Below are 12,123 nucleotides of genomic sequence, written 5' to 3'. Positions count from 1 at the left end.
TAGAATATGCAAATGCCATCCTTTCTTACATCCTTCGGAAGAAAATGGTTTTTTGTAAAGGTCTCCTTGTGTACTTTAGAGGGTTGCTGCAAGTCTCTCAAGCTTTTCATTCATATATAAATCATATAGTATTATAAGAATATTGATTTCCAACATATATCAATAAAAATTGAGTGCAACATAAGAAATGGCTAAACTCAGAGTCATACACGTTTTAAAGTAGTAAATCATCAATTTTCTGATATATCATCATAGGATGATGCAAAATCAGTTCATTAAGATTTTACCTGGGCAATTTCTCAGACTGAAAATCTAGAACTGTCCTGTCCAATATGATATGTAGAAACCACATGTGGCTGTATAAAAATAAAAAAGAAAATCAGTTCTCCAATTGCAAGTGTTTAGTTTCAAGTCTTCAAAAACCCCATGTGGCTAGTGGCTACCGTACTGAATTGAACAGAATTATATAATTCCATCATCATAGGAAGTTCTATTGGATAGTGCTGGTCTAGAAGGCTGTTAATTTGACTCAACTCATTAAAAAGTACAAGTGAATTGTTATATTTTAACTACTGACACATTTGTTAACTCATCCTTACTATGTTCTGTTCAACATAATTTTCAAATAGCTATTATTTTATTAAAATTGGGACCTTGGGACCAGCGCTACACATTGTACAAGACATGCCAAAAGGGACTATTCTTGGTACATTCCTTGGTTCCTTCTTCACTTTCAAGGTAGTTTAAATGTTACCACCTCAAAGAGACTTTCTATAACCACTGTACCCAAAATAGGTCCCTGCCATCACCCAATCCCTGCTCATACAACTACATACACAGTAATCTTTACCTCAGCACCCTGTTTTACATTCTTTATATGACTTACTGCAATTATAATTAATTGATTCATTCATTCATCTCTCTTCTACTGAAGGAGGCTCTTTTGTCCACCTTCTTCAAAGCTTGGCCTCTAGGGCTTATCTAGCACAGGTATGTACCCAAAATATATTTGTTGAATGAAGAAATGAAATTTGTAACTGTCTTCCCCTCCCAAAGTCAATCCATACGGCTCCTTGGCACTATGCTTTCATATTTTTAAATTCTTTCTTTCCTCTTTATTCTAGCACATACACTTCTTTTTTTCCTTATAGATTATGTATGTCAACTTAAATTTTTAAAAATTTACAAGGATGGGTAATGAGTAGATAGAGAATTCTCCAAGCTAGAAGATTAAAATATTTTTATGAGAGCTTTCAAAGAAAATGAACTTATTTTTAATATCTCACCCTGTCTCCCAGTGAATATAAAGAGAACCAAACACTAACCCAGTCCCTCAGTGATCTCTATTGAGACAAATAGTAGTGTGGCATAGATGACAAAGAAGATTCAATTATCCTAGGTATAATAAAAAGGGAGTGTGTTGGTTCGAAGCTGTTATACCAGAGAAAAGAACAAGTTCTTTTAATCCATTCTTGTGCATGCAGACCTATCGTGGGTGGGACCTTCTGATCAGGTTGCTTCAACTAAGATGTGACCTACCCACTTCAAGGTGGATCTTAATACTTTATTGGAGTTCTTTATGAGAGGGTAAAAGACAGAAAAAGCCAAGAGAGCCCAGAGAGAAGCACCTAGAGTGACTGGAAAGAAAAGCCCCAGAGATGCGAGAGGACCCATGGAAGCCCAGAGAGGTGGGAGCCCAGAGAGAAGCACCTAGAGTGACTGGAAAGAAAAGCCCCAGAGATGCGAGAGGACCCATGGAAGCCCAGAGAGGTGGGAGCCTAGAGAGAAGCACCTAGAGTGATTGGAAAGAAAAGCCCCAGAAATGCGAGAGGACCCATGGAAGCTCAGAGGGGAGCCAGAAGCTGAAAGCAAGGAGACCCAGGAGTAAAGGACTAGCAGATCCTGGACATTTGCCTTGCTCTCTGAAAGAAGAGCCCCAGATACCAGAAGTCACCTTCAGAGTCCAGGTATTATACTTTTTTTTAAAAAAAAACTTTTTTTTGTATTATATAACATATATACAAAGCAAAGAAAGAAAAAAACAATAGTTTTCAAGCCTCTTCAACAAGTAGTTACAGTACAGATCCCAGAGTCTGTCATGGGCTATATGATCCTCTCAGATTTTCCTTTCAGCTGTTCCAGAATATAGGAGGTTAGAAGGAATAAATATTTTTTTATCATCACAATCAACTTTTTTTTTTCTTTTTTTGTGAAAAATAACATACATACAAAAAAAGCAATAAATTTCAAAGCACAGCACAACAGTTTAATTGTAGAACAGATTTCAGAGTTTGGTATGGGTTACAATTCCACAATTTTAGGTTTTTACTTCTAGTTGCTCTAAGATATTGGAGAGTAAATGAAATATCAATTTAGTGATTCAGTAATCATATTCATTTGTTAAAACCTACCTTCTCTGTGTAACTCCACCACCACCTTTGATCTTTCTATTCCACTCTTTAGGGGTATTTGGGCTATGCCCACTCTAACTTTTTCATGTTGGAAGGGCTGTCAATAATATGAGGTAGGGAGACAGAACTACCTAACGTTCTGGAGAGGCTGGACCCTCTAGGTTTCAGGACTTATCTGGCACAGCGACCCATCTGGAGGTTGTAGGTTTCTAGAAAGTTACCCTAGTGCATGGAACCTTTGTAGAATCTTACATATTGTCCTAAGTGTACCTGATGATTGGCTGGAATGGTTATGGTTGGGGTTTGGCAAGTTATGATAGGAAGCAATGTCTAATGTATAAGAGTGACCTCCAGAGTAGCCTCTCAACTCTATCTGAACTCTCCCAGCCACTGGTTTTGGTGAAAAATAACATACATACAGAAAAAAAGCAATAAATTTCAAAGCACAGCGATACTTTATTAATTACACTTCTTTTTCCCCTTTTGGTCAGGATGGAATTGTTAATCCCCATAGTGCCGGGACCAGACTCATCCCAGGGAGTCATTTCCCAGGGGGACTTTCACCCCTGGATGTCACATTCCACGTAGCTGGGAAGGAAATGATTTCACTTGCAGAGTTGGGTTTAAAGAGAGTGAGGCCACAACTCAGCAATAACTGAGGTCCTCCAGAAGTAGCTCTTAGGCTCAGGTATTAATTATCCTCCTAATGTCTTAACTGGGACATTGTCATAGTTAATAAGTCCCCATTGTAAAAACCAATCAATTTATTGCATCCTACAGCTTTAGCAAACCAAAATAGTTAGGGAATGAAGAAAAAAAAGAAAAGAAAAGTAAGGGAAGAGAGGGAAAATTTCCATTCTCCTTATTAAACAAAATTATTTTCTTATGTTTGAATACTTTTTACCCAGTGACCATTACTACACTCTCAGAGAGCAATGCCACTTGAAATAATTTTTACTCATACAGAGAACACAAGTTAATCAAATAAAGACAACTAAATTTCACAATAATCCTGAAGGAATCATTCAAGAAACTAAATGTCAGTTAAAATATCTTCAGGTTACATATAATCATAAAGAAGGGAAAGGATTTTTGAAAAGATTAATGAATTAAAAAATTATAATTAATCAGATATTAAATATATAAGCTAGTCAACACATTTGAAGACTCCAAATTCCAGTTTGGTCTATAAAATGTATGTAGATTTATCAGAAAGGTAATATGTTGTATTAGTTTGTTAAGCTGCTGGAATGCACTATACCAGAATTGAACCGATTTTAAAAAGGGAATTATTATAATAAGTTACATTAAGTTTATAGATCTAATGCCCTGAAAGTGTCCAAATTAAGGCACCTTCACTCAAGAAAGGCTAATGCCATCTGAAACAACTTCAGCTAGGAAGGCACGTGGCTGACATCTGCTGGTCCTTGATCCTGGGTTCTACTGCTTTCCATCTGTTTCCTCTGAGGGCTCCTCACTTGATGTTTGTGGACCTTCACTTAGCTACTCCAGGACAAAACTCTGGGTTTTATTTCTTTGTGCAGCATATGCTGGGGCTGGAGACTTCTTCTCTTCAAGTTCTGGCTATTTCTGTGAGACCTTGTGTGCTGGTCTGAATCTGTGGTAGACCCCAGAAAGGCCATGCCCTTTGATCCTCATTCAATCAATATTGCTGGGTGGGAGCATTTTGTTTCCATCAAGATGTGACCCATCCAATTATGGGTGGTAACTTTCGATTAGATGATTTTCATGGAAGTGTGTCTCCACCCACTGAAGGTGAAGTTGCTTGCTGGAATCCTTTAAAAGAGGAAACATTTTGGAGAGAGTCCTTTTTTCTGGTAGAGCCACGTGAAAGCCAGTAGACGCCGCCATGTTCACCATGTGCCCTTCCAGCTGAGAGAGAAACGTTGAACGCCGTTGGCCTTCTTAAACGAAGGTATCTTTCCCCCGATGCCTTAAATTGGACATGTCTATAGACCTGTTTTAGTTGGGACATTTTCTTGGCCTTAGAACTGTAAACTAGCAACTCATTAAATTCCCCTTGATAAAAGCCATTCCATTTCTGGTATATTGCATTCCGGCAGCTAGCAAACTAGAACATCTTGTTTAGCACTCAATCAATAGATTGAAGTATTTGTCTCAATCTCCAAACATCTAGATGGGCTCTCTGTGTCAGCTCTGGCTCTCTCCAAGATATTTCCTCCCTTAAAGGATTCCATTAAAGTAATCAAGACCCACCAGGAATGGGTGGAGTCACTTCTCCATTTAATCAAAAGGCTACACTCACAATCGGGCACACCATATCTCCATGAAGATAATCTAATAAAAATTTTCCACTCAATTTTGAGTCAGGATTAAAAGAAACAGCTGCTCCCACAAGATTGGATCAGGATTAAAACATGGCTTTTTTAGGTAACATAATAGATTCAAACCAGCACATATGTATTTCTCTAAGAAACAATATTCTACAAAATGGTTATCTTAAGCCAATTCACAAATATACTATGATTCAAAATAAACCTAAAGGATCATTACATAGCAGTAGCACTAAAGAATTTTAACCATCACATATAACATAGTTATCTGTAGAAATCACATTTGAAGATCTAACTTAAAATACAAGAAATAAATGTCAAACTCTTGCAACTTTGCTTTTCTAAGATTAAAAAATTACATCATAAAACATGTCCAATATGTCATCTTGGGTTTTAAAATCAATCTTTTATTTGAATCCTTATTTCAGGCCTGTGCATTGAGGCACTAAGCTGAAGAAAAAGAACCTAAGAATGTGGGCAGAATTTATAGCCTGTTAATTATGAAATATTCTCTATTACTTAAATGATTACAACTTTTAGTTAAGAATACATAAAAAATATATAAGAAATATAATACTGTGGCTAAGAACATTTAAATAAAAACATTACACCTAGGAAAAAAATATTAAAAACCATGTCATGTACAATTCACCATCAATTTATTCTTCTGTCATAATTTATCATCATTGAGAGAGTAAAGTACACAACTAGATCTATCTTAAACAATTTTAGGATGTTTCAAAACTTGAATGAAATCTCATTTTAGAACACAGACATTTTAGCATCATATATAACATGTAAGTTCTCATTCTAACTAAAAAAAAAAAGTAATTTCTATGGCTAAAAAATTTGCATTCATTAAACAAAAGCAAGCTTCTCCATTTATTAGAATCAAAGTTGTAATAAAAATTTCAAAGTCCTATAGGCAACTTCACCTGAGAATAAGCTAAATTGAATTTACTTTGCATTCATTTTCATGTTGACTGCGTATTCTTAAATTTGAACCTGGTTCATTACACTGTAACTAATTTACATACCTGTTCAGATGAATATTTGGAAAAATTTTCCATTTGATACCGTCTAAGAATTTCATTTAGTCTCTGATCTGAAACAAAGAGAAAACCAACTATAGTTCAGAGCGTAATATTCTATTTAAATGCCAGAAATATATTAGTTATGATTTGATATATCCTAGGCAAAACTCCAGTCTCCACTGCTTCTCAAAATAAGATGACTCACCAGTTTCAACACATCATCTTACAGTTAAAGACAAGCCTTTTTAAATACCCTTCAGCCAACTAAATCCTTTCACATAACAAGTATTCTTGGATGTGTAGTTGTATTTCTGTGCTCTCTACTTTATTACACTGATCTATCATTTTGGTAATATTACATTAATTTAGGAAAATATTTACACTAAATCTTAATAACTTATAATAATCTTAATAACTTTATAATAACTTTAATAACAAGATGGAAATTTGCCACCTTGATGTTCTTTAAAAGTGTCTTGATAGTCTCAGTTCTTCCACATACAACCACGTTGTCAAAACCACATTTGGTATTACATTGAATATACCCATTCATTTGTGACAAAACTGACCTGTTTACCTTATTGTGTTTTCCAGTACATAAATTTGCCATTTTTTTATCTAGCTGTACATCTTTTGTTAAACTTATTTCTAGATATATGAAGTTTTTGTTGCTATTTCTAATGGTGTCTTTCTATAATTATTTGTTCTAATTTATTTTCCTGGTATATAGGATCACAAATGATTTACATTTATATTTACTGAATCCAGCAATCCTGATGACCTCTATTATTTGTTCCGATAATTTGTAGATTTTCTCAAAATTTCAGGATAAGCAATCACATTGTCTACTAATAGTACTTCAACTTCTTTTGTTCAATGCTCATAACTTTTATTTCTTTTTCTTGGCTTACGGTGTTGATTTGAACATTTAATATAATGATGGATTGTTCCTTTTCAAGAAAATGCTTTTAAAGTTTGCAATCATGTATAATGACTACTGTGGATTTTTTGCAAACACCATTAACTAGTCTGATGAAGTTTTTACTGACTAAATGTTTGCTAAAAAGTATCATCAGGAACAGGTATTGAATTTTATTGACTACTTTTTACCATTTCAACTTTAGTTGAGATTATCACAGGTTCTATCTAATCCTCCTTTAATTTGTTATTGCACTTATAAAATAATAGATTTTCTGATGCTAAAATATCTTTCCATTGCTGGGATTAATCCTTTATGAAGATGACTGTGTAAGGATGTATATAAGTACACAAATGCATGCACACATGGACATACTCATTCCTGGATTCAAGCTGGTAATATTTTATTTAGGATTTTTGTATCTATGTTAATAAGGACTTATGATTTTCCTTTTTTGCAAATGTTTTTGTTGGGTAATAGCACAGTTACTGAAACTAGACTGCCTGGCTAAAAATCTCAGCTCAGTCACTTATTATTACACAGCCTTAAATTTGTAGTGACACTTATGCAGAGGGTAGAAATTTTATCTACAGGTATTGAATATGTTGAGTAGGAGAACAGCAAAGGCAAGCTAAAAGAGTATTTATGTAAAATGGTGGTGTTATTGGGCATGAGCTACAGAAAAGCAGAAAAGAATAATAACATTTACAATAATATCAAAATTTGTTACAATATGTAAGTATAAATCTAATAAAAGATGTGCAAAATCTTTATATTAAAAACCACAAAATATTGCTGAGAGAAGTTCAAGAAGAAATATATCAATGAAGAGAGATAATTTTCATTGGTCAGAAGACTCAGTATCATTAAGATATGAATTCTACACAAATTGATCAATAGAGTTAACTCAATATCTATCAAAATTCCAGCACAATTTTTTGTAGAACTTGACAAGCTTACTCTAAATTCAAATAGAAGGACAAAGGACCTAGGATAGCCAAAAGAACTGTGAAAAATAATAAAAAATGTGGAAGGCTAATTATTTTAAGACATTATAAAGCTACAGTAATCAAAACAATGAAATGGTTTCAGACAAAGAGATCAATGGAACAGAACAGATCCCATAAACAGATCCATGCATATGTGGACAACTAATTAAAAAAAAAAACTTTTTATTTTGAAATACTTTCGAACTCACTAGACAGTTCCAAAAATAATACAAGCCCCATAGAGAACTCCAGCATACCTCTATCCCTTTAGATACACACAGATTCACCGATTTCAACATTTTTCACATACACTGTATCATTCTATCTATCCATTATTCTATCAATCCATCTAACTGTGTATCTATCAAAATATTTTCTGAAAACATGAATAGAGGTTGTAGACATCATTCCCCTTGAACCCTTAAAACTGCCATGTATAGTGTTAAGAACAAGGATATTCACTTATGTATCCACCTATGAAGTACAGACATCAAATTCAAGGTATTTAAAATTGATATAAAGCTTATACCCGATATTCCATTTTTTTCATATCCAATAATTTTTTTTTAATATTCTCTCCTCCCCTGTTAGATCTCATCCAGGATCATGTACTACCTTTAGTTGTCATTGTCTCTTTAGCTGCTGTTTTTCTTTATTGTACTAATATATATACAACATAAATTTTCCCATCTCAACCACTCCCAACCATAACATTCAGGGATTAATTACATTCACTATGTTAAGGTAGACTCAACATCTGTTTCAGCTTTCTTAATTGTTCAAGCAAACCAGCTTTCTTAATTGTTCAAGCAAACACCATGCAAAGGGATGGCCTAAACATTAGGAATTTAATGGGTCACAGTTTTGAGGCCAGGAATAAGTTCAAATCAAGGCATCATGAAGGCAATTCTTTCTCTTTGAATACTGTGGCATTTTGGGGCCGGTTGTCAGTAATTCTTGGTCTCTGGCTTCTCTGTCACATGGTAATGCACATGGGTAGCCTCTCCTGACCTGTCAGTTCTCTTCTGGGTTCTGCTGAATTTCAGCTTCTTACTTTCTGTGGCTTTTCTATCTGTCTGAATTTCATTCCGCTTATAAAGGATTCCAGTAAAAGGATTAAGACCCAGCCTGACTGAGGTGGACCACACCTTAACTGAAGTAACCCTATGAAGAAGTCCTACTTATAATGGGTTCACAGCACAGGAATGAATTAAGTTTAAGAACATTTTTTTTGGAGGTGGGGGACAAAGGATAGGGAGGTATGTATGGGGGGGGGATACTAACAGCTGCAAACCACCACACTTCTCTGGACCTAAAAAGATGTGTTCTTTCTATATACAAAATACATTCATTCCACCCCAAAATTCCAAAAGCTATTCCATTAATAACGCTATGTACAAAGTCTCATCAAAACCAGTTATTGACTGTGAGCACTGGGGTGGCAGCCATGTTTTCCATGAATACTGGAGCACAGGCCCCACCACCTCTGAGCATTGGGGTAGGCATACTCTCCTTGAACACTGGAGTGGAGGGCCTGCCCCCTCCAGGTTCCAGGACAGATGATCTGTCCATCCAATCACAGAGGTGAACCTGCCCTTTCCATATACATGAGTGGGCCCCCTCTTTTGACCCAAGTAGAACTCTTTGGTCCAGACCTCAACTTTCATGATTCTGCCCTTGAAGTTATTCTTCCTTCAGTTTGTCCCTTCTCTGTTCTTTTGAGTCCAGATTGACAATGGTTCTGCTCATCTAAATCTTACAAAAAGTGTTGGGTTTGTGTGTGTGTAGTCTGCCAAAGCTGCCAGAATGCAATACACTAGAGATGGATTGACTTTTAATAAAAGGGGATTTATTTAGTTAAAAACGCATAATTCTTCAGAGGAAAGGCAGCTAACTTTCATCTAAGGTTCTGTCTTACAAGGGAAGGCACAGAGCAATCTCTGCTGGCCTTCTCTCCAGGCCTCTGGGTTTGAACAGCCTTCCCAGGGGTGATTTCCTTCTGCATCTCCAAAGGCCTGGGCTGAGCTGTGAGTGCTGGAATGAGGTATGCTGAGCTGCTTGGGCTGTGCTGCTTTGAGCTCACTCATTTAAGCATCTAGTGAATTAAATCAAACATCATTCATTGCAGTAGGCACTCCCCCTAGCCGACTGCAGATGCAATCAGCAACGGATGAACTTCACATGCCAATAGCTCATGTCCACAGCAACAGAACTAGGCACCTTCACCTGCCAAGTTAACACCTGAACCTAACTACCACATGTCCACGCTTGTCAACTTGGCAACTATACACATCACCTTTAACGATATTAAAATAGCAAAAATTCTCTTCTAGCTCTGAACCTATGAGTCTCAAAACAAGCTATCTTTTGCCAATATGCAAAGGAGGGACAGTCACAGGATACATGTTTTTATTTCGATAGGGAGAAACTGGAAGGAACACAGGGGTCACAAGACCCAACCAGTTCTGAAAACCTGCAGGGCAAATGCCATTGGATTTCAAAGTCTGGAAGTCATTTATCCTTTGGGCTTTAGAAAGTGGCAGTCCCACCCTTTCCAAAGGCCTATGAAGTGGCCCACCTCTCTCTGAATGCAACCTTTAGGGACAATGAGGAGACCACCTTTTTCTCAGCTCCACCCTCTCCAAGCATGGGAGTCTCACCTGGGATCTCAGTCATCTCCAGGGCACACTCTCAACCCTTCCATGTGGTGGCAGCTAGGCTCTCCCCAATCCCCAAGGAGTGTGCTGTACCTTCTCCAAGGCCTGAGGCGGCATGACTCTTCCACTGTAACAAGGTAGAAGGCCCATCCTCTGTCTTTGGGGCAAACTCACCCTCTCCACGTATATGGGTGGGTCCACTCTCCCAACCGAGGTTTCTTGGCTTCAAACCTGAGCTTCCATGGCTCTCACCTGCAATCTCCAATCCATCCCTTTTCTGTCCCACTTTGTCCAAACTGGCAGTGGTTCCATTATGCCAACAGCTCTTCAAGTACTCAAGGCACTCTCCATCATGCACTTCACAGTTCCTCCAAAAATCTTTCCTTTATCCATCCAAAAACCTGTTCCTACATGTCTGGTATTTGCAAACTGCAGCAGCACCCCACTTCTCCAGTACCAAATCTGTTCTAGTTTGCCAAAGCTGCCAGCATGCAACACACTAGAGATGGGCTGGCTTTTAATAAAAAGGGATTTATTTAGTTAAAAACATACAATTCTTCAGAGAAAAGGTAGCTAACTTTCATCCAGGTTCTGTCTCATGGGAATGCACAAGGTAATCTCTGCTGGCCTTCTCTCCAGGCTTCTGGGTTCCAACAGCTTTCCCAAGAGTGATTTCTTTCTGCATCTCCAAAGCCCTGGGCTGACCTGCGAGTGCTGAAATGAGGTATGCTGAGCTGCTTGGGCTGTGCTGCTTTGAGCTCTCTCAATTAAGAATCCAGCCAATTAAATCAAGCATCATTCATTGCAGCAGGCACTCCCCCTAGCTGACTGCAGATGTAATCAGTGACAGATGAACTTCATATGCCAAGGACTCATGTACACAGCAACAGAACTAGGCACCTTCACCTAACCAAGTTGACATCTGAACCTAATTACCACAGTATGTATTTCACAGAGGTCCAAACTATCAGACAGTAGAACTTTTTATAGATCCGTCTGTGTAACTGCTTTCTAATCTTGACTTCCACTGAAAAGGCTGACAGGCTCCATATTCAGTTAAACTCTTTCATGGAGTCCTATTCTCTGGGAATTCGCTATTTGGAAGCTTGGGGAGGTCCCTGATAGAGGGACCTCAGTTTCAGAGTACAATCTCTGGATAGGCTCAGAATTTTCCAAACTATCAATTTCTAGTTTCTTTGTGCTTATGAGTTCAGTTTTCAGCTTATTCCTTTCTTCTCTCATTTCACTATATGCTGCAAGGAGAAATCAGGCTGCATTGTCCACACTTGGCTTGGAAATCTCCTCAGCTAAACATCCCAGTTCAACACTTAAGTCTGCCTTCCATCTGATGTCAGAACTCAGTCATAGCATCCATATTTCTACCAACAGTCTCTTCAAAGGTGCTTTCCTATCAAGTACCTCACAATTCTTTCTGCCTCTATCCATTACCCAATTCCAAAGTCATTTCCATATTTTCTTGGTATTTACAATAGCAGCACACAACTCCTGATACCAAAATCTGCATTTTAGTTTCCTAGGCTGCTCAAGCAAATACCATGCAAACGGACGTCTTATGCAATTTAAGGAATTCAATGGCTCACAGCTTTGAGATAAGGAAAAAAGCACCCAAATAAGGTATTTTCATGCCTTCTCCCTGAACTTGTATTCTGGTGCTGACTGTCAGTGATCCTTGGTCCTTGGCTCCTCTGTCACAAGGCAATGTACAAGACCTCTGCTGATGTTTCAGTTTCCTAAAGCTTCCATAACACAGTGTACCAGAAATGGATTGGCTTTTACA

General features: G+C 37.4%; 1 protein-coding gene across 15 annotated transcripts in view; it reads right to left on the bottom strand.

Annotated features, from left to right (window-relative positions):
- SCLT1 (sodium channel and clathrin linker 1) overlaps positions 1 to 12,123 on the bottom strand; it is a 289,811-nt gene that overhangs the window by 270,522 nt on the left and 7,166 nt on the right. For 11 of the 15 annotated variants that reach the window (XM_077140041.1, XM_077140036.1, XM_077140042.1 and 8 more), the window contains exons 2-3: positions 5,764 to 5,831; positions 288 to 356 (exon numbers count right to left, since the gene is read on the bottom strand). Coding sequence is in view for 4 of the 15 variants with exons in the window: in XM_077140031.1 (XP_076996146.1) it covers positions 5,764 to 5,831 (68 nt within the window). In the remaining 11 variants the exon portion in view is untranslated. The remainder of the gene's footprint in view (positions 1 to 287; positions 357 to 5,763; positions 5,832 to 12,123) is intronic. The other 4 variants (XM_077140031.1, XM_077140032.1, XM_077140040.1 and 1 more) reach the window with 1 other exon arrangement.

Source organism: Tamandua tetradactyla, chromosome 22 (assembly GCF_023851605.1).
Source record: "Tamandua tetradactyla isolate mTamTet1 chromosome 22, mTamTet1.pri, whole genome shotgun sequence".
Taxonomy (NCBI): Eukaryota; Metazoa; Chordata; class Mammalia; order Pilosa; family Myrmecophagidae; genus Tamandua; species Tamandua tetradactyla.
This window is presented reverse-complemented; position numbering and strand designations above follow the sequence as displayed.